At 43.5% G+C, this 22,427-nt stretch overlaps 1 protein-coding gene and 1 long non-coding RNA gene across 3 annotated transcripts; one reads left to right on the top strand and one right to left on the bottom strand.

The window, feature by feature from the left end:
• Positions 1–7,685: 7,685 nt before the first annotated feature.
• LOC306931150 (very-long-chain (3R)-3-hydroxyacyl-CoA dehydratase 4-like) lies at positions 7,686–18,572 on the top strand. 2 transcript variants are annotated; one of them, XM_079512359.1, is made up of 7 exons: positions 7,686–8,142; positions 10,091–10,197; positions 11,332–11,459; positions 12,622–12,734; positions 14,772–14,878; positions 17,104–17,244; positions 18,166–18,572. In XM_079512359.1, the coding sequence occupies exons 2-7, from the start codon at positions 10,167–10,169 to the stop codon at positions 18,246–18,248; spliced, it is 603 nt and encodes a 200-aa protein (XP_079368485.1). In that variant the 5' UTR covers positions 7,686–8,142; positions 10,091–10,166; the 3' UTR covers positions 18,249–18,572. The 2 variants fall into 2 exon arrangements, with proteins under 2 accessions (XP_079368485.1, XP_079368484.1); XM_079512358.1 differs by having other exon boundaries at positions 7,686–8,146.
• Positions 15,351–22,265, bottom strand: LOC306931151. Its single transcript, XR_013790980.1, has 3 exons — positions 22,140–22,265; positions 21,311–21,449; positions 15,351–15,443 (listed from the first exon to the last, which is right to left on the bottom strand). It is a non-coding gene; the product is annotated as an uncharacterized lncRNA (long non-coding RNA).
• Between the last annotated feature and the right edge of the window lie 162 nt (positions 22,266–22,427).

The following is a 22,427-nucleotide window of genomic DNA, read 5'->3' as shown; positions in this document are numbered from 1 at the left end:
GCCCCCACCCCACCCTGCCTGTGCCATTGATGCTGCTTACTACCTGGCTGTACTGTAGCTCTCCCATCAATAGGGATTTTAAGCAACGACTGTTTTCAGGACGGCTCCACTACGCGGAAGTACGGCGGCTATGACGCCCACGCCGTAGCTGTCAAAATCGTTAAGCTAACAGCCTCCGGCGACGGCGACATTGGTTGCCACGGTGACGCTTCCATGTGTCAAACCTAAACACATTATTATTATTATTATTAAAAACACCCTGTCGCGCGTCAGCTAACTTGCCGATATTGCTTAATTCTTACATGCGCTGGACATGATCAGCAGTGGAAAGAGGAAGGTGCTGGAGCAATCTGTGTTATTCTAAAACCGTTTTAATAAACATGGTTAATATGACATATGGTATTAGTGTTATTTCTTCATTCAGAGCATGCCAACACATTACACAGCATAAGAGAGGTGATGGAGCAATCGGTGTAAATGTATGACAGCTATCATTTCAATAAACATGGTTATGACATGGCGTTGTAGACACTACGTGTAAGTGTAGGTTCTCCCGTAGTAGAAAGGGCTGCGACGGAGAGCAGGTTTATGTATCGAGCACTGATCCATTTCCGGTTGCCGTAGCCGACTGCCGTATCCGTCGTTGCTTAAAGTCGCTATACTTTAGCCCAGTGGTTCTCAAAGTAGGTTATGTACGGCAGGGGTTCTCAACCCGTGGTTCGCGACCCCTCGGGGGGTCGCCAATTTATTTTAGGGGGTCCCCAAATTATTTTCAAAAAAAAAAAAGTTGTTTTTTAAAATTTTATTTTCACGATTTTTCAAAAATAGCAGATCTACAAGTTCATAGCGCGCCACTCGGTGGCGCGCTATGAGCTTGTAGATCTGCTATTTTTCAATAGCTAAATTATAACAATGCTTAAAACACCAAAAGGGGTTCCCGCCCAAAATGGTTTAAGGTTATTGTAGCAGTCAATTTATATTGGGGGTCGGGAGGGGGTCCCCGGCCAAAAACGTTGAGAACCCCTGATGTACGGGAAGGCCCAGCGGTCCTTGAGGGGGTTTCAAAGGCATAATGATTGATACTGACGTTGGGAACCAAGTGGACCCTTAGTTATACTATTGGACTGTAACTCTGACAGTGTAAGAAAAGACAGTGTACATTCGTACACTGTCTTATGGCATGGTCTAATCCAGTGGCTTTCAACCAGTGGTCCTTGAGGGGGTTCCATGTGGTCCTCATCTGAATGATGGAGAGTTGGTAACCAAATGGACCCTTATAGATCTTTAACTCTTGAGAGTGTAAAATGAAACCATTTCATTTTACGCTCTCAATGATGAAAGAATCATCTACGAACGTACATTACTGTTAATTTACAAGAAGTCTACACAATTAGATGATATCCAACGATAACAAAATATCCTTTAGTTTTGGGTCTGAGAGCCTAAATGTCGTCACAGGGTGGTCCGTGGCTCAAATGACAAATAAATAACGGGCCTTGATATGAAAAAGGTTGAAAGCCACTGGTCTAATCTAATGAATATCAAACTGAGGGTCCTTGAAATTAAAAAGTTTGAGAACCACTGCTTTAGCCCAGTTTGCCCCAGTTCTATCCCCAGCTTAGCTCAGGTACATAGGAATGGACATAAACAACAAATGTATAGACTGGACATACATTGGTGTGCTTCTGTGTCAAACAGAAGAGGATGTGATCAAACCTTAGGGGCCATTTGTTTGTTATGAAGATCCACTGGTTATGATATCCTTGGCAATACGTTAAGTAGGGTGATTTAGCCTATACTATCTATACCTTTTATACAGTAGGTATGGATCACTTCTCGTGGCAGTTGGTCACCGTCACTGACAGGCTCAGTTAAGTAGCTACCGTTGATCACATGAATCTACTACAGAACAGGACACACAAAGGCTCTTGTTCCAACAACGTCTATTGTGAATGAGTGGCTGTATGTTAGAACCAGTACCAGTATTATACACAAATACATGTTTCATGGTTTGTTTAGTTTAGTTGTGGCCATGATGATGTGTGGATTACCACAGAGAAGGATATTCCGGTTATAACGGTTATATTTCCCAATGACCACCTCTAAGTTATTCTCCTGGTGCAGTAAACCCAGGACAGGAGCCTGTGCATGGGTACTAGCTTAGTCAGCTGGTGAACAGCACAGTAGATCAACTACAATACATAGTATCATCATCATTTTTCGACCGCTGTCGAGATCATGGATTTCACGATGCCATGCCAGACGTCCCGGTCCTTCATTGCCATCCCCAGTTCCTGCTTACTGATGCATGTGTCCCTAGCGATGACATCAGGGAACGACAGTTTTCTACCTCTGGTCTGCTCTGAGGCAGGATTCCAGAGAAGAAGGGAAGATATAACCTCATGATCAGCTCTGTAGCAGTGGCCGGCAAACTGTTCTACTGGATCGGACTAGCTCTCATTAGGCAGGTGTCTCAGAAGGTGCCATCCAGCCGTTTCTCTAATTTCTTTGAAAGTGTCCATGTCTCGGAGCCATAGAGTAGAATCGGCTTAACGGTCGTCCTGAATACTAAGCTGGGATGACCAGATCTTATGCTGACCAGGCCATACACTTCCTAGTTTAAATAGGTAGTATATGATCTCATTGGATCTCAGTTAGTGTTGTGAGAGCACTGGTTCCTAAACCTTTTGTCTCGAGACCCAAAAGATTAGTTGTCATAAGAAAAGAATTGACTTTCAGCCTTTCTGAACTTTGCATTGGTCCTCAATACTACAAACCTGCTATAGAGGGTATGCGCGTGACATCATCATCAAACCAGGAAGTTAAGCAGGAACACCTACTGAGTGGCAAAAAACTACTTTCTGGCCTTGACAGCCCATACATCCACACAGAAAAGTCATATCTGATTGCATTAAACAACATTAAACAATGTTAAACTCACTTTGCCTGTTGCTTTGCCACTCGATGTGCCATTCACTTTAAGCATGCGCATACCCTCTATACTCGTAAATACAAACACTGTATAAATAGTTGCAAATATACATTTGGACTCTGTCAGGTAGACAGGTTATTTATGTAAGGTTTGATTATACTGTACATCACTGGGACCAAGAAAACATGAATGAACTGATACCAACACATTAAAATTACCTTGAATCTTAAATGGAGCTATTTGCATTTGTATATTACATTTGTAGGGTTGGGCTTTGATAGCTGCTTTGGAGATGGTTCAAAGTTTGTAAACTATACAGATGAATTACACTCCAAGTTACAAAACTCTGCTTATAATATGTGTGCATCCCTTTTTGAGTGGTGCAACCACTCCCTTACAGAGCTATGTGTGTGGATGGCTGGGTGGCTGGATGGGTGGGTGGGTGGGTATGAGCACGAAAATAGCATGGTTGTTTTTCACCACCTTAACTGTATATATGATGATTTCAGGTGTGCCAGTACAGTACAGTGACAGTACAGTGCAGTACAGCAGAGGGACCCCCACACGGTAACTCTGTCATTTCTCAACCGTTTCGGACGTGGGGCGGCTCGCCCGAACCGGGCCGGCACCCTGGCTGTGGTCCTGTGGGTCTGGAACTTCCGAGGACCCCCACACGGAGTTGCACACTCACTTCACATGGGTGTGATTTTTGAATATACTTCCATGGTACCTGTCTGTCTGTTGCTTAAAATAACTCAAAGTGAACACACTGCATTCAGCACAGATTATGGCTCTGTGCATTAGAAGATTCTTGTCAAAGGTTGTGTGAGTTCAATCCCCACTTATAGGAAATGCAATCTTAAATGCAACCTTATGCTTTAGATAACTCCTGGAGGAATGATTGAAAAAGCTCACAATGTCAGCCTTTAGTCTTAAATTAGGCAAACATAGGGCAAATGTAATAACCTGCTCTTAAATCTCTAGGGACCTCACTATGTAATAGTTTTCTTTTTTACTTACTCATTTTCTGTTGTGGTCTTTTGTCGTTTCTGTGTTTTATATAGACTGTATAAAACACAAATTCAAAATCTTAAACATTGCAAATGAGGGTAAACCTCAGTGCTCTTTTCGAGAATGAATAAAGGTTTCATATATTCTGTATGAAACCTTATATAGCCGACTGGTATGGACAGACAGATATATATCTCCACATCCTAAATTAAAAAGGAGGATGGGCCGCTGACATACCTCTGACGTCATTCTGACTCAGTCATAACCATATAAGGAGTTCCCCAATATATCTGATATCCAGCTATTGTCAAATTCCTGATGCATATAAGGTTTTAAACATTACTCCACCAGTGTGTGTGTGTGGAGGGTGTCCATGTGACACACTTTATGTCACTGTGAAGTGCTTAAAATAAGCAAAACAAGCCTATATAGAAAAACACATCACATTATCATATTGTGCAAAGACACTGTTGTTTCAATTTCGATTATCGGTTGTATTTGTTTACATTGTGCGCAATAACGTATGGATATGTAATATGTTTGTGTATTCTTGTAGGCCTATTATGTTTCAATTTTCTTTTTGCTTATCTTACTAATCTAACAATTTTCATGTATGCAAAAGGTGCCAAGAGGAGGGAGTGTTATGGCAATTTCTGTCATATATTGATCTACCATTTCTTGATTGTATGCATATCACAAGTTGCCATTTGCCTGACGTCCTTTCAGGACGCCTGCCCTGTATACACAAAGCAATTCAATTCAATTCAATTCAATTCAAAGGAGCTTTATTAGCGCGAGAAAACATACATTTACATTGACAAAGCAAGTGTCAAAATATAAAAACAGTTGAACATGGAGAAAATATATACAGTTGGAGGGGGTACAAGCAGTGTGTAAACAGAGCTATATACACATTGCTACACCTATTGTTTCTTGTTCATGGGACCCCTGGGACCCTGGCTTGGGAGAGAGGTATAAAGGCACATGAAAACATACGAGACTTGTTGGGGGATACCAGGCTGGGAGAGATGCTAGTCAGTTTTTCTTGTGCCAGTAGGCACCCACGGAGCGGAGCATTCTCATGCGTATAAGGCCAACTGGCACTGAGTCGTGGGAGGCATGGGCTGAGACTGAAAGATGCGGTTTGCTTGTTGCTGTTCATGTCCTTTCTCCTGTTACGATATCCATTAACCTTAAAAAATTACCAAAAATGTACAAAGATATCTGAATAATAATAGGCTGAGTGAGCCTGCTAGACTGAAAGATGCGGTTAGTTTGTTGCTGTTTTTCTGCATACTCTTTTACGGTTAAAAAATCTCCAAAAAGGCCCAAAAATCTTGAGCGTCATAGATGCTTTGACCAACTTTTGACCAACTTTGACAAACCAGGGTTCCTCCAACCAGGGTACCTCCACTTGTCTGAGGTGGTGATGGAGATCCATTCTCCTGGGCTTGTTGACGTTGGCGTTCATACTCTTGTCGTATTTCTTGTACTATCTGGTTTAACTGTTGGAAAGTTCCCTTTAGTGCTGAAGGTTCCTGCATCTTCATCCTGTGATCCAAGTGGCGATGATAGAGGTGGAGCAGGTTCAATCTCCTGGACTGGTTGAGGTGGAGCAGGTTCATCCTCAGGCCCAGGTTCAAGCTGGTGTGCTGATGAGGTTTGAATGGTCTTCTGAAGTGAAGGTCCCTGCATCTCCAGCCCAGGGTTCATCCACCATTCTGGGCAGAGACTTGGGGCTTGTTGTTCTCTTCTTGAACACCCCATTCTTCTGTCCTTCCATTTTCAGGACCTTGTTGTTGTTCTCTGTTGTCTCCGCCATCTCGTTCATCTCTTCTTGCGTGAGGAGCCTTTCAATCAGTTTGTCTTTTCCATCAGCACCCTCTTCCCAATGGTCTGTTTGAACTACTGCTGGCTTCCCCTCGCTGGATTCAGGTGTGATGATGATGCTGATGGCGGTGGACGATGGATGCTCAGTAGCATGAACTAATGATACAACCTGGATGGATGATTCAGTTGTGATGATGTTGGTGGCAGTGGATGGCTGCTCAGTATCACATGGTAGTGGAGTGCAGATTTTGTTGAAGTCATCTTCAGCAAAAGGTTCATCCTGGGCTTGAGGTGATTGTATTGGAGCGCTGATGATGAGTGAAGAACCGCTTGTACTCTTTGATGCTCCAAAGAAACTCTTCTTCTCCTTCCTGCTGTTCACGTTGTAGTCACTGGTAGGCCTGGCTAATAAGCCAGACTCAAATCGTCGTAATCCGCCGGCAGGCAATTGGTTTTTGCCAACGGCTGATTCGGTCTGGCTTATTAGCCAGGCTAAGTCACTGGACCCATGGGTGTCTGTGCTGATGTCCTCCACTCTGGAGAAACGCAGTAGCGTTACTGGACCGGGGCTGTTCTGCACTTTGAACAAACGTTTTTTCAGCCTTCTTAGGAATCCCCTTGTTTCTCCTGTCCCCCCTTCTTCACTGGAACCAGGAGCAGGATGATCTGTGCTGTTCAACTTGTAGGATTTTGATTTGATCATCGATCTGTTCACTTGGTAGCCTGCTGTCGTTCTTCTGCCCTCCTCCACCTCACTGGACCCAAGGGTGTCTGTGCTGATGATGTCCTCCACTCTGGAGAAACGCAGTAGCGTTACTGGATCGGGGCTGTTCTGCACTTTGAACAAACGTTTTTTCAGCCATCTCAGGAACCCTGCTGTTTCTCCCGTCTCCCCTACTTCACTGCATGAACCAGAAGGATAATCTGTGCTGTTCTCCAACTTGTGGGATTTTGATTTGATCATTCTGTTCACTTTTAGTAGGTTAAGGTGCTAGTGTAAACCTCTTAACATACAGCTGCTGATTTCATAATGAGTTATGGTATTCTGCCACTTGCCTTTTTAAGTGAATCATAATCAACAAAAACTAAGTGGAAACCATGGTAACATCGAACTCCATCAACAAGACACGTCACATTAAACTGCTTTCCATAGGTAAAAACCATGGCAACGCTTCACAGCGAGATCAGGGCTACGTCACGGTCAAGTTGAGACACGCCCACCCAGCTTCTACGTGCTAAAACAGACAACGTCAGCGTTTTCATATTTTTCTGATGGAAATTGAATTAACATGTTTTCTCTGAGAAGTGAGATTATTAGTATTAACTCAACGGTTACCTAAATCAAGGAGAACGTTAGTCATCTGCATCATAAATCAAGGAGAACGTTAGTCTTCTGCATCATACCTAAACGACCTGGTTTTAGCATTTTTGTGTCAACAATTACAGTCTATGGTCAATAACGAAGCTGTTCGGCAGTTCGGCCTATGGGATCTGTTGCCACAGTTCGCTGGTGGGTGCAGCTGGTGTTTAGAATATACCTGGAATATACTCTGAGCTGGTGGTTCAAAAGGCTGTTGTCATGGTTACGGTGTACCCACCCACAGGCTATGGGATTGGGCTAAACTGCTACGAAAACCACTGTTGCCATGTCCGCTTATTATAAGCGATATTGGGCTTCATTTTCTGGGGCTTTGCTTGTAATTCTATGGTTGTTTATTTGGGCTTCATAATGTTGTTTAAACCAGTTTTCTCAAACGTTTTCAAGCCAATGACCACCAAATAATCTGCAGACTTTACCACTACCAGGGACCACTCCACACCCGTCCACCCCTCTTTCACCATACAAGGATTTCTTTGAAAATAGCGTAGATTGGTTGCTTGTTTCTCTCTCAAAATCTGCCAACACTGGTGATAACGTTAGTACGCAGATGGATCTATGAGATGGATAAGTGCAATGATGAATGAAGTGAACGTCGTGTTGTTACTTAGCAGCAGCACAACAAGACTAATAGCTGTCTGAAAAACAACATAAACTTCTCTTATCACTCATCAGGTAATGACACGGTCATGCCACGCAGCCACGGTAGCACTAGCGTTCAAATCGCCCAACACCTTGGTAAAAGCGCCCAGGCCAGCTCAGCCGACCCGCTAACTGCCCGTTTGCTGTGTGTGTGATGCATCGTTCACTGCTCACAAACTATAAGTCAAACATTTACTTGTTTCGCTCAGTCAGATGATGTGGAGCTGGAGCAGGACTTCTTCTTTCTAGAAGTTAACACGATGCTGTGATTAAAGGAAGGAACGGAAAACACCGTTTTTTTGCAGCTTTTTGTGGTGATTTCGCTCTGAAATAATAATAACAAAAATGAGTAGGTAAGTCTTGGAAAATATGTGTACTGTTTAGTACCTCGATGATAGCTTAAGCTAATAAGTTGTTTACAACAACAATGAGTTTTGACATGTTCATATCTACGAGAGATGTTAGCGCTCTCGCCCCTGTGGTCACTGCGGGGACACCAGCGGAGTCCTTTAGCTCCGAACATGTACAAACTGCAAAAATATAAGATGCTTACCCTGTTGCCCCAAACGTCAGAGAGGCCTACGGGGTGCTTGTATAATGTATTAGTCCGTAGTTCTCAATATAGAAGTGTTTAAATCCCGTCTGTGACCGATATTCTGTCGGGATCCAGTTCTCAATGGGCGTTAGTGCATCCGGTGAAAGCCGGAATTACGCTCAATGTAAACGGGAAGTAAACAAGGGGGGAAATTGCGTTCGACCACAGTCGAGATTAAAGCACTTCTTTATAGACAACTATGGACTAATACATTGCGCAAACACGCCGCTCGTCTTCTTAACATGTAGGGCAAGCGGATAAGCACCTTTATAATTTGCATTCGTACATGTTCTGAGCGCTGCGGGCTTTACTTGTGACCGTGCAGTGACCACAGCAAAACATTACGGGTTGCAACATTTCCCGATGCACAAGGAATGTTTGGCCATAGGTCAGGGCGTGGTGTTCCAATTAATTAGTTGGAGGGTAATGTGATTGTGATGTGAATCATGCATGATGAGAGAGATAGAGGGGTAGGGATTTGGTATGGACTAGTATATTAATAATAATAATGAACTATCTTATCATTTATCTTATCATTATTTCTCTTAGACATATCCAGTATTTCCTTTCTCTTTTAATGTTCTTCTCTTATACTCTTTTCAATACAGTAGCAAATTACTTAAAAAAAAAAAAATCAATTATATTACAAAGATCCTGTATTTTCTTCTCTTTTTTACGCGCCCTCTGTTTGCACCATGATTCAAATTGCGATTTTATCGTGATGTAAATTGTTACCAGTTTTTAATCGATTTTCGATTCATGATATATCGTTACATGCCTAACTGTGTATGCATGGTTTAAAGTCGTCAGTCGCCACGACTGATTGCAGTCATTTGGATTCCATAGACGCCAGCATGTATCCTAAGGAAGCATGTAGTGCAGCGAGAATAGCCGATCTACAAGCTCTCAATGCGTCATGCATTGAGAGCTTGTAGACAGGCTATTTTCGGTTATTATTTTTTACGATTTAGAGCATTTGATTCATTGAATGTTTTTATTTCACAGTATGAAGAATGGGTACATTTCAGACGAAAGCACAAGTCAATACAAAAACGGTTACTCTGTGGACCATCCATGATTAAGCATTACACTTATTTACAACAGGGTCCACCTTTTTCAATTCATCAGAACGACGTACAAATATACACTTCTATAAAAAACAGGAAATCAACATATAAAGAAAGGAAACGAGCCCAAAATGACAGTCATATTTTTACCAGACACACACACACACACACACACACACACACACACACACACACACACACACACACACACACACACACACACACACACACACACACACACACACACACACACACACACACACACACACACACACACACACACAGCCGTATGTAGAACAGCAGAAACAATATTACTAAAACATCATCATTTTACATATACCTGTAGAGGGTATGCGCGTGACATCATCATACCCGGAAGTTATGAAGAACGCCTAACTGTTAGTGGCAAAAAAAACTACTTTCTGGCGTTGACGGTCCATACATCCAAACAGAATAGTCCTATCACTTTATGCATGCACATACCCTCTATTGTGTTGATTGTTTAGCAAAACGGTGCTAGTGTGGGTGGGGCCTTTCGCACCGTTTCACAAATGGCACATTTTGGCATTTTTTTCCAGCGGTGACATTTCATTTAGCTTTAATCCACGCATTGTTTGTTTGTCTCCACACTACAGGCTCAGCATCGGGTGTGCGTACTCGTTCACATACAACCTGTTCCAGTTCTGTGGACACACATGGCTGCTGGCAAACATGATCGCCAGGATCCTCTCCTTTGGTCGAGGTGAGACATTCTTCCTTGGGACACACTTACTGGTATTTCGGGGGAATCTGTATCTAGACAGGCAGTCATAGAGGTAGGAAGGTTTGGGACATATCTAGACAGGCAGTCATAGAGGTAGGAAGGTTTGGGACATATCTAGACAGGCAGTCAGGGACATATCTAGGCAGGCAGTCAATGGAGGTAGGAAGGTTTGGGACATATCTAGACAGGCAGTCAGGGACATATCTAGGCAGGCAGTCAGAGGTAGGAAGGTCTGGGACATATCTAGACAGGCAGTCAGGGACATATCTAGGCAGGCAGTCAGAGGTAGGAAGGTTTGGGACATATCTAGACAGGCAGTCATAGAGGTAGGAAGGTTTGGGACATATCTAGACAGGCAGTCAGGGACATATCTAGGCAGGCAGTCAATGGAGGTAGGAAGGTTTGGGACTATGCAGGTAGTCATGGAGGTAGTTAGGTGCGAGACTATTGAGAGCTTTACAGACATGTAGTGTTCCTGGTTCAGAACAACAAAACCGTCATAGGTGAAGGCGCTCTCTACTCAGGGAGTCAAGTTGAGTCTCTGTAGCTGATGGGTGCAGATTCTTGAAGATCAATGGAAAAAGGGGAATATCCATCCATCTTCAACCGCTTATCCGTAGTCGGGTCGCGGGGGCAACAGCTCCACCAGAGTGCTCCAGACTTCCCTCTCCAGAGCAACATTAGTGACTTCCTCCTGGGGGATTCCGAGACATTCCAAGGCCAGTGAGTCGATGTGTTTCCTCCAACTGCGCCTTGGTCTGCCCCGGGGTCTCCTCCCAGTGGGACGTGCGTCGAGGACCTCCCTAGGGAGGCGCCCGAGAGGCATCCTAACCAGATGCCCGAACCACCTCAGCTGGCTCCTTTCCAGGCGAAGGAGCAGCGGTTCTACTCAGAGTCTCTCTCGTGTGACTGAACTTCTCACCCTATCTCTAAGGGAGATGCCAGCCACCCGTCAAAAGAAAACTCATTTTGGCCGCTTGTATTCGCGACTCTCTTAATAAAGTTTGAGTTTCTTTATTTCATCACGAGCAGTCTAGAGAAACAAACGCGTTTCGGGCACGCAGGCCGTGTTCCTGGTTCATTCATGTTGTTGTTGTTGTTGTTGTTTTGCAGGCGCGTTGGCAGACACCTTCTATGCCGTCGGGGTGGTGATGACTCTCTGCCAGATGCTGTCCGTGCTGGAGCTGTTCCACATCGCTGACGAGATCGAGCAGAGCAGGCTCATACCTCGCCTGGTCCAAGTGTGTATTGATCTGTGTAAAACCCTGTCCTCCTTAAGAGCCTGGTCCAAGTGTGTATGGTCTATACCCTGTCCTCCTTAAGAGACAGTCTTTAAAGCCTGGTCCAAGTGTGTATGGTCTATACCCTGTCCTCCTTAAGAGACAGTCTTTAAAGCCTGGTCCAAGTGTGTATGGTCTATACCCTGTCCTCCTTAAGAGACAGTCTTTAAAGCCTGGTCCAAGTGTGTATGGTCTATACCCTGTCCTCCTTAAGAGACAGTCTTTAAAGCCTGGTCCAAGTGTGTATGGTCTATACCCTGTCCTCCTTAAGAGACAGTCTTTAAAGCCTGGTCCAAGTGTGTATGGTCTATACCCTGTCCTCCTTAAGAGACAGTCTTTAAAGCCTGGTCCAAGTGTGTATGGTCTATACCCTGTCCTCCTTAAGAGACAGTCTTTAAAGCCTGGTCCAAGTGTGTATGGTCTATACCCTGTCCTCCTTAAGAGACAGTCTTTAAAGCCTGGTCCAAGTGTGTATGGTCTATACCCTGTCCTCCTTAAGAGACAGTCTTTAAAGCCTGGTCCAAGTGTGTATGGTCTATACCCTGTCCTCCTTAAGAGCCTGGTCCAAGTGTGTATGGTCTATACCCTGTCCTCCTTAAGAGCCTGGTCCAAGTGTGTATGGTCTATACCCTGTCCTCCTTAAGAGACAGTCTTTAAAGCCTGGTCCAAGTGTGATACAGCAGTGGTGGAAAAAGTACTAAATGTTTTTACTTAACCCATTTAGGCCTGATGTCGAAATTTAAAAAAAAAACTTTTTTTAAATGTATTCTTTTCTCAGTGGTTCTCAATATTTCATGTCAAGGATCCCAAAAATTATATGTAATATGCCGCGGACCCCCCCCATCTGAAAATATGTTGTTCCAGGGACACCCCCCCCCCAGAAGCAAAGATTTGAGTTTAAAACTGAAACTCTGAAAGAATATATATTCAAAGATTTGAGGCACATTTTCACGATTTTTCAAAAATAGCAGACCTACAAGCTCGTAGCGCGGCACTCGGTGCCGCGCTATGAGCTTGTAGATCTGCTATTTTTCAATAGCTAAAATATAATGTTTAAAACACAAAGGGGTTCCCGCCCCCAAAATGGGTTAATGAATACGGTGTTGTCTTTTCCACCTTGCAGGTGGTGGAGAGGAACCTGTTGCTGTTCCTGGTGATCATCGGCCTAGAAGACCTGCAGAGCAGTCCAATTGTGTGTGTCCAGTTCATGCTGTGGAACATCCTCGACCTGTTGAGGTGTGTACTAGGGCATTCACTTCTAGTCATTTTTACTAGTTGACTAGTTGCCTAGTTTACTAGTCGACTAGTCGACTAGTTGTTTAACCACCTTTTATGTTTAAAAATAAAAATAAAAAAAATAAATAAATATTTGTACATTAAAAAACTGTGTACATTGGTGACTATAACTATAATCTACCTGATATTGAGGCCTACAAAATCGGTAAAAAAAAAAAAAATGAACTTTTTTTTTCTTTTTTTTTCTTATCAACTAGTCGACTAGTACCAGCAAGGTCGACTAGTGGATTTACTAGTCGACTAGTCGACTAGTTGCTTAATGCCCTAGTGTGTACCCAACTCCTTACTGCTGTGGTCCACGATCCACTTTGACTGCCGCCTAGTGGTCATTGGAGGTAGGCAGTTAGCTTGGAAATGACTGGATTACTACTCATTTTACGTCTGGTCTCCCGGCCTTGCAGACTGAGAGAGGAAGAAACGGCTAATAGTGAGCATTAGCTCACAATGTTTATCTTTCGCCAGAAACTGTAACATGGCGATCACGATGCGGTGAAAATTCACGCATAGGATCCGGTGAAAATTCACGCATAGGATCCGAACATCGGATGTTTGGTCAAAACCACGGACAGCGTCGTGGTTTCAGAGAAAATGAGCGAGGGAAAATCAATTCTGTCCATTGGTCAACATTTAGTGATGTGAACATAAAGCTGAAGTCAGTGTTTTTCTAAATGGACAGTGGACCATCAATGGCCCGACATGGATTACAGTCGCCACGACAGATTTCAGTCATTTGAATTCCATAGAAGTCAGCATGTTGCACAGTGAAAATAGCCGATCTACAAGCTCTGTAGTGCTTGAGAGCTTGTAGACAGGCTATTTTAGTAGATAGGCTTAATCCATTCTGGGCAGGAAGTCGGGAACCCCTTTTGGTGTTAGCATTATGTTATGCTTTAGCTATTGAAAAATAGCAGATCTACAAGCTCATAGTGCGCCACCGAGTGGCGCGCTACGAGCTTGTAGGTCTGCTATTTTTTGAAAAATCGAAGAACGACTGACATAGAAACATAGCTTTTTCAGAAAACTGTCAGGATGTAGAAGACATTTTTAGAATCTGATCTCAGGTCAAAATGGGTTAAACGAGCCAATGAAAGCAATATGAAAAGAGAGCAACAACATGCACATCCCCAACCCTTAAGTTTGCTGAGCAACGAACAGGAAAGAACAAAATGAAACGCTCCGCACACCGAGCGCTCCAAAGCGACAGATGCTTTTACACCGAGCGCTTCAATGCGAGTATGCGTCAGATGATTCTTTTATCGTACCAGAATGATCTGCGTGACGTTTGGAGCACACAGGGCTCTTCTTCACACTAAAGCGAACACGCTGGAACGCCAATCTTTATACGCAACCCACAAAAACAATCAACGCGATCACATGGAATGCAGTACAGCTGTAGACATTTTCTCACGTGACCAAAACAAGTCGGGATGGTAAAAGACATATTAAGAGTAGTCATCTTTCTGATGTATTTCAACTGCGTATGACAATCGTGTATGTCACTTTACTATGATGACTCTTTTTAAAAGACACGTGACCAAAACAAGTTATGGTAAAAGACTCTTTTACCATCCTGAATTGTTTTGGTCATGCCCAATCAGTCACTAGCCTGCACCTGAGACGTTCCTTTTGACTGACACCAAGTTTAGAATAAGAATTGAATACCACAGAATATCAATACGAAGAAACGGTAGTAGTGGATGGAGAGAGGATTTTTGTCCAACCAAGAAACGGCAACCAATGGCTGCAAAGAGGGGGTTCGCTTAGGAAACGACGCCGGTGACACCGTTGCACAAATCACACATTAGGACACAATTATTCAGTCGGGAGATCGAAATGAAGCCCCCCCCCCCCCCAGTAACAGTGGTGGGCTGCCACTGTTACTGCATAGGGGAAGCACTGCATTTTAGTTCATAATATTTCTTTCCAAAGTATCGTAAACGTATGTAATGTATGGAGTATGTTGCCCCCTGTGTTCAGGTATCCTCACCAACTCCTCTGCGTGATGAAAATGCCCTCCTTTGGCCTGCTGTGGGCTCGCTACACTCTGTGGATCCCTCTCTACGTCGTCTCCGTCATTACAGAAGGTATGACGCGCCGTTAGACTGCGCATGCATGCGCCGTTAGACTGCGAATGCATGCGTCAGGCAGGGAATTAATTGACTGCATATTCATTTAACCCATTTTGGACTGGGGTCGATTAAAAAAGGCTTCTAAATCCTAACTTTTTTCTGAAAAACCCATGTTTCTATGTCAGTGGTGCTCAACCTTTTTCATGTCAAGGACCCTCAGAATTATCTCTATTGGGCCACGGACCCCCATCTCAAAATATGTAGTTCCAGGGACCCCCCCAGAAGCGAATATTTTAGTTAAAAATGTTCGCTCTGAAATATATATTCAAAGATTTGCGCCACATTCTCACGACTTTTCAAAAATAGCAGACCTATTTTTCAATAGCTAAATTATAACATGTTTAAAACACCAAAAGGGGTTCCCGCCCAAAATGGGTTAAAGCAATACTTTTACCCCATCATTACTTTTTCATTGTCAATTACTCACCCTGTGAAGCCTTGGGATTCACGGAGATGTTTTAGTTTTTCTCGCCTTCCTTCCTTCACGGCGAATGGATGATCCAAAAACTACGAGAAATGCCTGATGAATCAAATGATATAGGATTAGAACAGGATTTAACGGCAGCAAAACAATGGCAAAATGTACTACTACTGGCCTGGGCCATGGCTCAGTGGTCCAGGCACCCAGTCTGGCAGTGTGCCGCGGGTTCGACTCCCGATCCCGACGGCCTTTACTGCATGTCTTCCCCCCATCTCTCTCCCCATTTCCTGTCAGCCTACTGTCTGTCCCTCCATAAAATATATAAAATAAAAGGTGAAAGCCACAAAAAAAAACGTTTAAAAAATGTACTACTGCTAAACTAGAAAACACACATTTTCACTCAAACGTCACTGTTTAACACACTTAGGATAAATAGGATCATGCACTAAGGTAGGAGCGAGCCTACGCACTCAGCATTTGTGCACAAAACTGTCGTTTATCCAAGTTATCCAAAGTTTCAGTGAAAAATGCGTTTGTTTTGGAAGTGCAGATAGATATGACTGGATAGAGTGCACTTGGATTATACTGTGAGAGCTGTGTTGTGTTTAGTTTTGCTGTGTTGTTCATCCTGGAAGCCCTATTTTTCTTCAAGTGAAGTTTGACTCTGTTCCACACATTGGAAATATAAGCTTGTAGATGGGCTATTATCACACTCTTTCTCACGTAATATTTGACAATTTGGCCAAAAAAGTAATTCAATTGTAACGCGCCACCGAGTGGTGCGCTACGAGCTTGTAGGTCTGCTTTTTTTGAAAAATCGAAGAACGACTGACATACATAGCTTTTTCATAAAACTGTCAGGATGTAGAAGACATTTTTAGAATCTGATCTCAGGTCAAAATGGGTTAAATACAGTACTTCTTCTTCAAATCTTCTTAGTTACCTTCCACCACTGCAAATGACCCTGAAACGTCCCAGCATGAAGGAACAGCGTACGAGCAGCAGCATGTTGTCCTGACAGTGAAACGTGACTCGACATGAATGTGACAGTAATCGTGTTTGTACAATAATGTGTCTCGGCGTATACAGCCCCCCCCAAAAAAAAAAACATATTAGAACCGGGGACCCCTAAAATAATCCATATTAGAACCCCCCCCCCCCCCCCCCCCCCCCCCACACACACACACAAGCATATAGCTCGGGGCTGGGCAACTTTGACGATCTACAAGCTCAAAACACGTCGCGCTGCGACACGTTTTGAGCTTGTAGATCGGCTATTTTTGCTATATTCGAATTGAAATCTTGAATTTGTGCTAAAATTTACATTTTTATGTCATTTCAAATGCCTTTAATTATACTTGTGTTGAAGCAATGAGCTACTAATTTAGACTGAAGTAATAACAGCGGGTCATGTTTGCATGTTGTGGAATAGTAACAGCTGAAACCAATATTATATCAGTATTCTGACATTAACCTGAGGGCCACATTAAGTGAAGGTGGGGGCCGCCAGTTGCCCACCCCTGATATAGCTTGTTGCTTAGCAGAAAAGGAAACGACACAATAAAAATGTAAAGATAGCCTATTTTAAAATGGCAGCTAGCTTCCTTACTTGGATTCCGGTGTAGTGTAGTTCCAGACTCCATATAGCATTCGGAGATTGTGGAATAGTTGTCTGGCTATACGCGAGACTATACGTAGCAGTAGACATTTTGTCACATCCTAACTGCTGTGCTGACATTGTGTGTGACGTGGCGTCCAGGAATCACGGTGTACCAGGCGCTGCCCTACCTGGAGTCGTCCAGCAACAGTAGCACATACACCCAGCTGACCCTGCAGCCCGAGTCCCCTGGCTTCGACCTGCACACGCTGCTGAAGATGTACCTACCCATCCTCGCCGTTGGTGAGACACGCACACTGACACATGCACACACACACACACACACACACACACACACACACACACACACACACACACACACACACACACACACACACACACACACACACACACACACACACACACACACACACACACACACACACACACACACACACACACACACACACACACACACTTAACTTAACCCTTGTGTAGGGTTAAGTTTTACATGTATTTTCTCTAGCTTTGTTTGATTGGATCAGCAGCAAATTTGAACTGGAAACACGTGACAAAGAGGGAACTGTTGTTCTATAAAGAGCCTAGATTTATTACCTCTCCATCAGGTGGAGAGGGAGAAAACAAGCATACACTAAACCGTATCACTGCCACCTGGTGGACGCAAATGCCAACGCTTGAACTGGCGACCCGGATCTACTTGGTTTTAGTGTGATCCATTTTAGATGCTAAATAGTTAGCGTCAATGCTAGCGAGCTAAAATGAGGCCATCCTTGCTCTAGAAAGCGTCAATGTTCCAATCGGGATCACCGGGCAATCAGAAAAGACCTCCGAACGTCGGGCGTTTTGTCAAAACCACGGATCCGGTTTGATATCAATAATAAAGCTTATATGACGGAACGTTTTGTCACGAGCACAAGTACATACAGAGATGTTTAACTAAAGGCTCATACATAGTCTGGATTTTCGGTGGTTAGGTGACCACCGAACTACAACATGACGTCACGAGCCGCGGTGAAGAGCAAACCACCGCCACCGCTCCAGCCCTTCTCTCTGTTTTTACTCACCACCGCTCAACGTTATTTCAGCTCCGGTGGTCACCTCACCACCGGAGCGGTGGTGAGGTGACCACCGGAGCGGTGGTCACCTCAGCACCGAAAAAACAGACTATGAATAGGCCTTTACTTGTCGTCACTGTCTTCTCAGGTGCTGGTGTCACAGTGTGGCAGCTGTTGAAGGAACGCAGACAGCAGTTGGACAAGTGGAACAAGAAGCATAAAAGGAAGTGACATGTAATGGTGGACATCCTCTCAACACTCTGACGCTGGAATCTATCTTTTACCCATAAAGACCGGAGGCCTATTCTACAGTACAAATGTCTTCTAAATCAATTTTCAGAAAAACTTATGTTGCCATATCAGTGGTGCTTGCACTTTGCCATTGGCGGCTTTGGCCACCGACTCCCATATCCAAATATGTGCATATGTTGCAATTTTGTACTTATTTTGTTACATGCATCCTAATGTCATTGTATAATTGTGTTTCCTTTTCTTGGTGTTCTGTGTAAAGCACATTGAATTGCCTTGTAGTTGAAATATACTAAACAAAAACCATTGCCTTGCCCCTGGTAGACCGTTATTAAAACTGTATTTAGTTGTTGTGACAGTATGTTGAAGAATGTATGATGTACATTGTTGGGGGGAGTTTGACATTCGGCTCAAGACACAGACATACTCAAATACTAAAACTAAAACATTGACATCTGGTCACGACGTAGGTGTGAGGGCCGCGTAGTGGCCCAAACTCTAGATGTGAGGGCCAATAATCAATACTGCAGTAAAGGTCTATAGTAAAAGTCTGGAATTCTAAATGTACTTGAGTACAAAAAAAAGTACAAAAGTATTGGTATCAAAATGTACTTAAAGTACCAAAAGTAGAAAATTATCATTATGCAGAATGTCTCATTTCAAGTTTTCAAATGTAAAAAAAATCTGACAATAGCAGACAGCGAGCTTGTAGGTCTGCTATTTTTGAAAAATCGAAGAACGACTGGCATAGAAACATAGCTTTTTCAGAAAACTGTCAGGATGTAGAAGACATTTTGAGAATCTGATCTCAGGTCAAAATGGGTTAACCCTTGCTTTGTGTACATTTATGGAGAAGTATGGAGGGTGTTAGAAAACTACAAACATCATCAATCAAAATAACTTATTATGAATGAATTTTATTTTCAGATTAGGCATGCAGTCTATAGGGTTGGATTTACAAACCCTACACATCACATCAGCGAGTGTGGTTTAAAGTTAATTAGGCTAGTTGTGATCATAAGATTTACTGTAAACCCTATCAGTCAGTCGGTTTAAAGTTTATTTAGTTGCGATCATAAGATTTACAAACGCTACACATAAGACAGTCAGTCAGAGAGTGTGGTTTAAAGTTTAACAATATAAATTGACTGCTACAATAACCTTAATAATGGAGACAATACACCATAAATAAATACTGAAACCAGATATAATCATTAGGGAGGTGTATGCATGTACTATGTGTACCATGTAAACTCTTCATTTCCATTTTCCAGCCATATCGTTGGGAAAAAAAAATTGAAAATAATTTGGGGACCCCCCCAAAATAATTTGGCGACCCCCGAGGGGTCGCGATCCACGGGTTGAGAACCCCTGATTTTGGAACAATGTTTGTTTCCTCCTCAGTTGTAAAACAACATTGACATGTTTAATCATTTGGTGTCATACTAATACACTAAAACTAATTGTTTAGTTTTAGTGTTCAGTTATATTAATACATAACATATAGTTATAAAGTACTATATTTTACCAATGCATTCAATACATTTAGATTTTCATTAGATTTAAGTAAAACGTTCTTATCCGATATTCAAAGTGAAACGTGTTTCACGTTTCCCACTGAGCCTTTTTGTAGTCTAATAGACGTCTAAATGGTAAAAGAAAATGTCTAAAAACTGGGGTAAAAATTGTCTAAAAATTTAAAAAAACTTTCATTTTTAGAAAATTTTTACCCCATCATTTAGAAAATTGCTCAGTGGGTTGCTTTAATCCATTTTGGGGTGGGGAACCCCTTTTGGTGTTTTAAATATTATGTTATAATTTAGATCTACGGTGGCGCGCTACGAGCTTGTAGATCTGCTATTTAAAACCTTTGCTTCTGTAGAACGCCACAACGGTAAGGCCTTCCGGTCTGATTTACGGATATGTTATAGAGCTCCACGAGACGCACGCGTGGAACTGTAGTACGTCCTCGGGCGACCTTTCTAGTCGACATGGCGTGCGCGAACGTTCCACTACACCGAGTGGCGCGCTACGAGCTTGTAGATCTGCTATTTAAAACCTTTGCTTCTGTAGAACGCCACAACGGTAAGGCCTTCCGGTCTGATTTACGGATATGTTATAGAGCTCCACGAGACGCACGCGTGGAACTGTAGTACGTCCTCGGGCGACCTTTCTAGTCGACATGGCGTGCGCGAACGTTCCACTACACCGAGTGGCGCGCTACGAGCTTGTAGATCTGCTATTTAAAACCTTTGCTTCTGTAGAACGCCACAACGGTAAGGCCTTCCGGTCTGATTTACGGATATGTTATAGAGCTCCACGAGACGCACGCGTGGAACTGTAGTACGTCCTCGGGCGACCTTTCTAGTCGACATGGCGTGCGCGAACGTTCCACTACACCGAGTGGCGCGCTACGAGCTTGTAGATCTGCTATTTAAAACCTTTGCTTCTGTAGAACGCCACAACGGTAAGGCCTTCCGGTCTGATTTACGGATATGTTATAGAGCTCCACGAGACGCACGCGTGGAACTGTAGTACGTCCTCGGGCGACCTTTCTAGTCGACATGGCGCGCGCGAACGTTCCACTACACCGAGTGGCGCGCTACGAGCTTGTAGATCTGCTATTTAAAACCTTTGCTTCTGTAGAACGCCACAACGGTAAGGCCTTCCGGTCTGATTTACGGATATGTTATAGAGCTCCACGAGACGCACGCGTGGAACTGTAGTACGTCCTCGGGCGACCTTTCTAGTCGACATGGCGCGCGCGAACGTTCCACTACACCGAGTGGCGCGCTACGAGCTTGTAGGTCTGCTATTTAAAACCTTTGCTTCTGTAGAACGCCACAACGGTAAGGCCTTCCGGTCTGATTTTCATATGTTATAGAGCCCAGCAACACCGGCCGACACCTCCAAGGCTTCCTGGGTGATGGCGAGGAGGAGGAGGAGGGCTGCCACGTCACCTCACAGTCCAACTGTCTGTATGTACGCCTCTGCTGTGCCTGAGGGAGGCACGCGCGCACACACACGCACGCGCACACACTCACCTGCCCAGGCCATTGATGCCAGACGACCCTCGGGCCAGGCACTGCAGCCTCAGCCTCTCCACGGGATCTGAACTCACACACAGACGTCTCTTGGCGTCCAGCGCCATCTCTCGGTCGTGCCTCGACGTCCTGGCCATGGCTGAACACACAGAGCACATTAATATAATGTGTAACATTATAGTGGATGCAGTTAGCTTAATGCTAATTCCGATTAGCATAGTTAGCTTCTTATCCATGCTACTGGTGACTGGTTTAGCACAATACAAACTCTGACTCATTACATAACATGCAAATCACACCACCACTCAATATAAAAATAAAACGTTGTCTTATAAAGCAGCATATACTTTGTTTACATTCAGACCCATGGCTTTGTACAACTACTGGCCAAAGTTGAAGTTCATATAGTTGTAAAACATTCACCATAAAAGCCAAAATCGCGACAGAGTCAGCTATTCATTCATTACTAACTATTTCACAGACCTTGATGTGACTGTTAGCTGTGATAAAGTAAAGTAAACAAAGTGATGATGAATGACACGACACGAAACACACACGTAGGATGTAGCTCTTCTCACAACATTGACGACACAGGTCGGTTCTTTATAAACGGGCATTTATTGGGCATTCTTCTCATCCCTCTGCTGTTCCATGCCGTGAGAACTATGTTCACACAAAATAATAAACACATAAACAATCAACAAATTACGTCGCAATACATAATATTGATCAAACAAAGAAATACAAAACATGTAGATTTGCGCAGGTGAACGTGTCCGTCAAAACACCACAATACAACACAACAAAGATAACTCTCAAATAATAATACCTCGTTGGCCGCTTGTTGTGTAAAGAGGTTCTTGATGCTTCTTGAGTTTCATACAGTCCTTTGAATGTCCTTTTGACCGTGTTTAATAACTTTAAACAGTTCAAACACACTACTCTGCTGCGAGTGTGCTTCCTTGTGCAGACCAGAGTCTGAATGAGTGAGAGAAATGTTTGTACCACCTGTGTGCAATGCCAGGCAATCATGCATCAATCAGTCAATCAATCATGGTCCAGTGTTGCTACTGACAGACAGGGAACTTGGTTCTGCCTCAGAAAGTTATCATCACAT

The sequence above is a fragment of the Electrona antarctica genome (assembly GCF_951216825.1).
Source record: "Electrona antarctica genome assembly, chromosome: 10".
Lineage (NCBI taxonomy): Eukaryota > Metazoa > Chordata > Actinopteri > Myctophiformes > Myctophidae > Electrona > Electrona antarctica.
The sequence above is the reverse complement of the archived record's forward strand: the minus strand, read 5'-3'. Positions and strand labels throughout refer to the sequence as shown.

Coding starts and splice junctions, on each gene's coding strand:
- LOC306931150 (XM_079512358.1), top strand. Junction 12,735..14,771: donor AACATCCTCGACCTGTTGAG/GTGTGTACTAGG, acceptor CCCTGTGTTCAG/GTATCCTCACCAACTCCTCT. Junction 17,245..18,165: donor CCTACCCATCCTCGCCGTTG/GTGAGACACGCA, acceptor CTGTCTTCTCAG/GTGCTGGTGTCACAGTGTGG.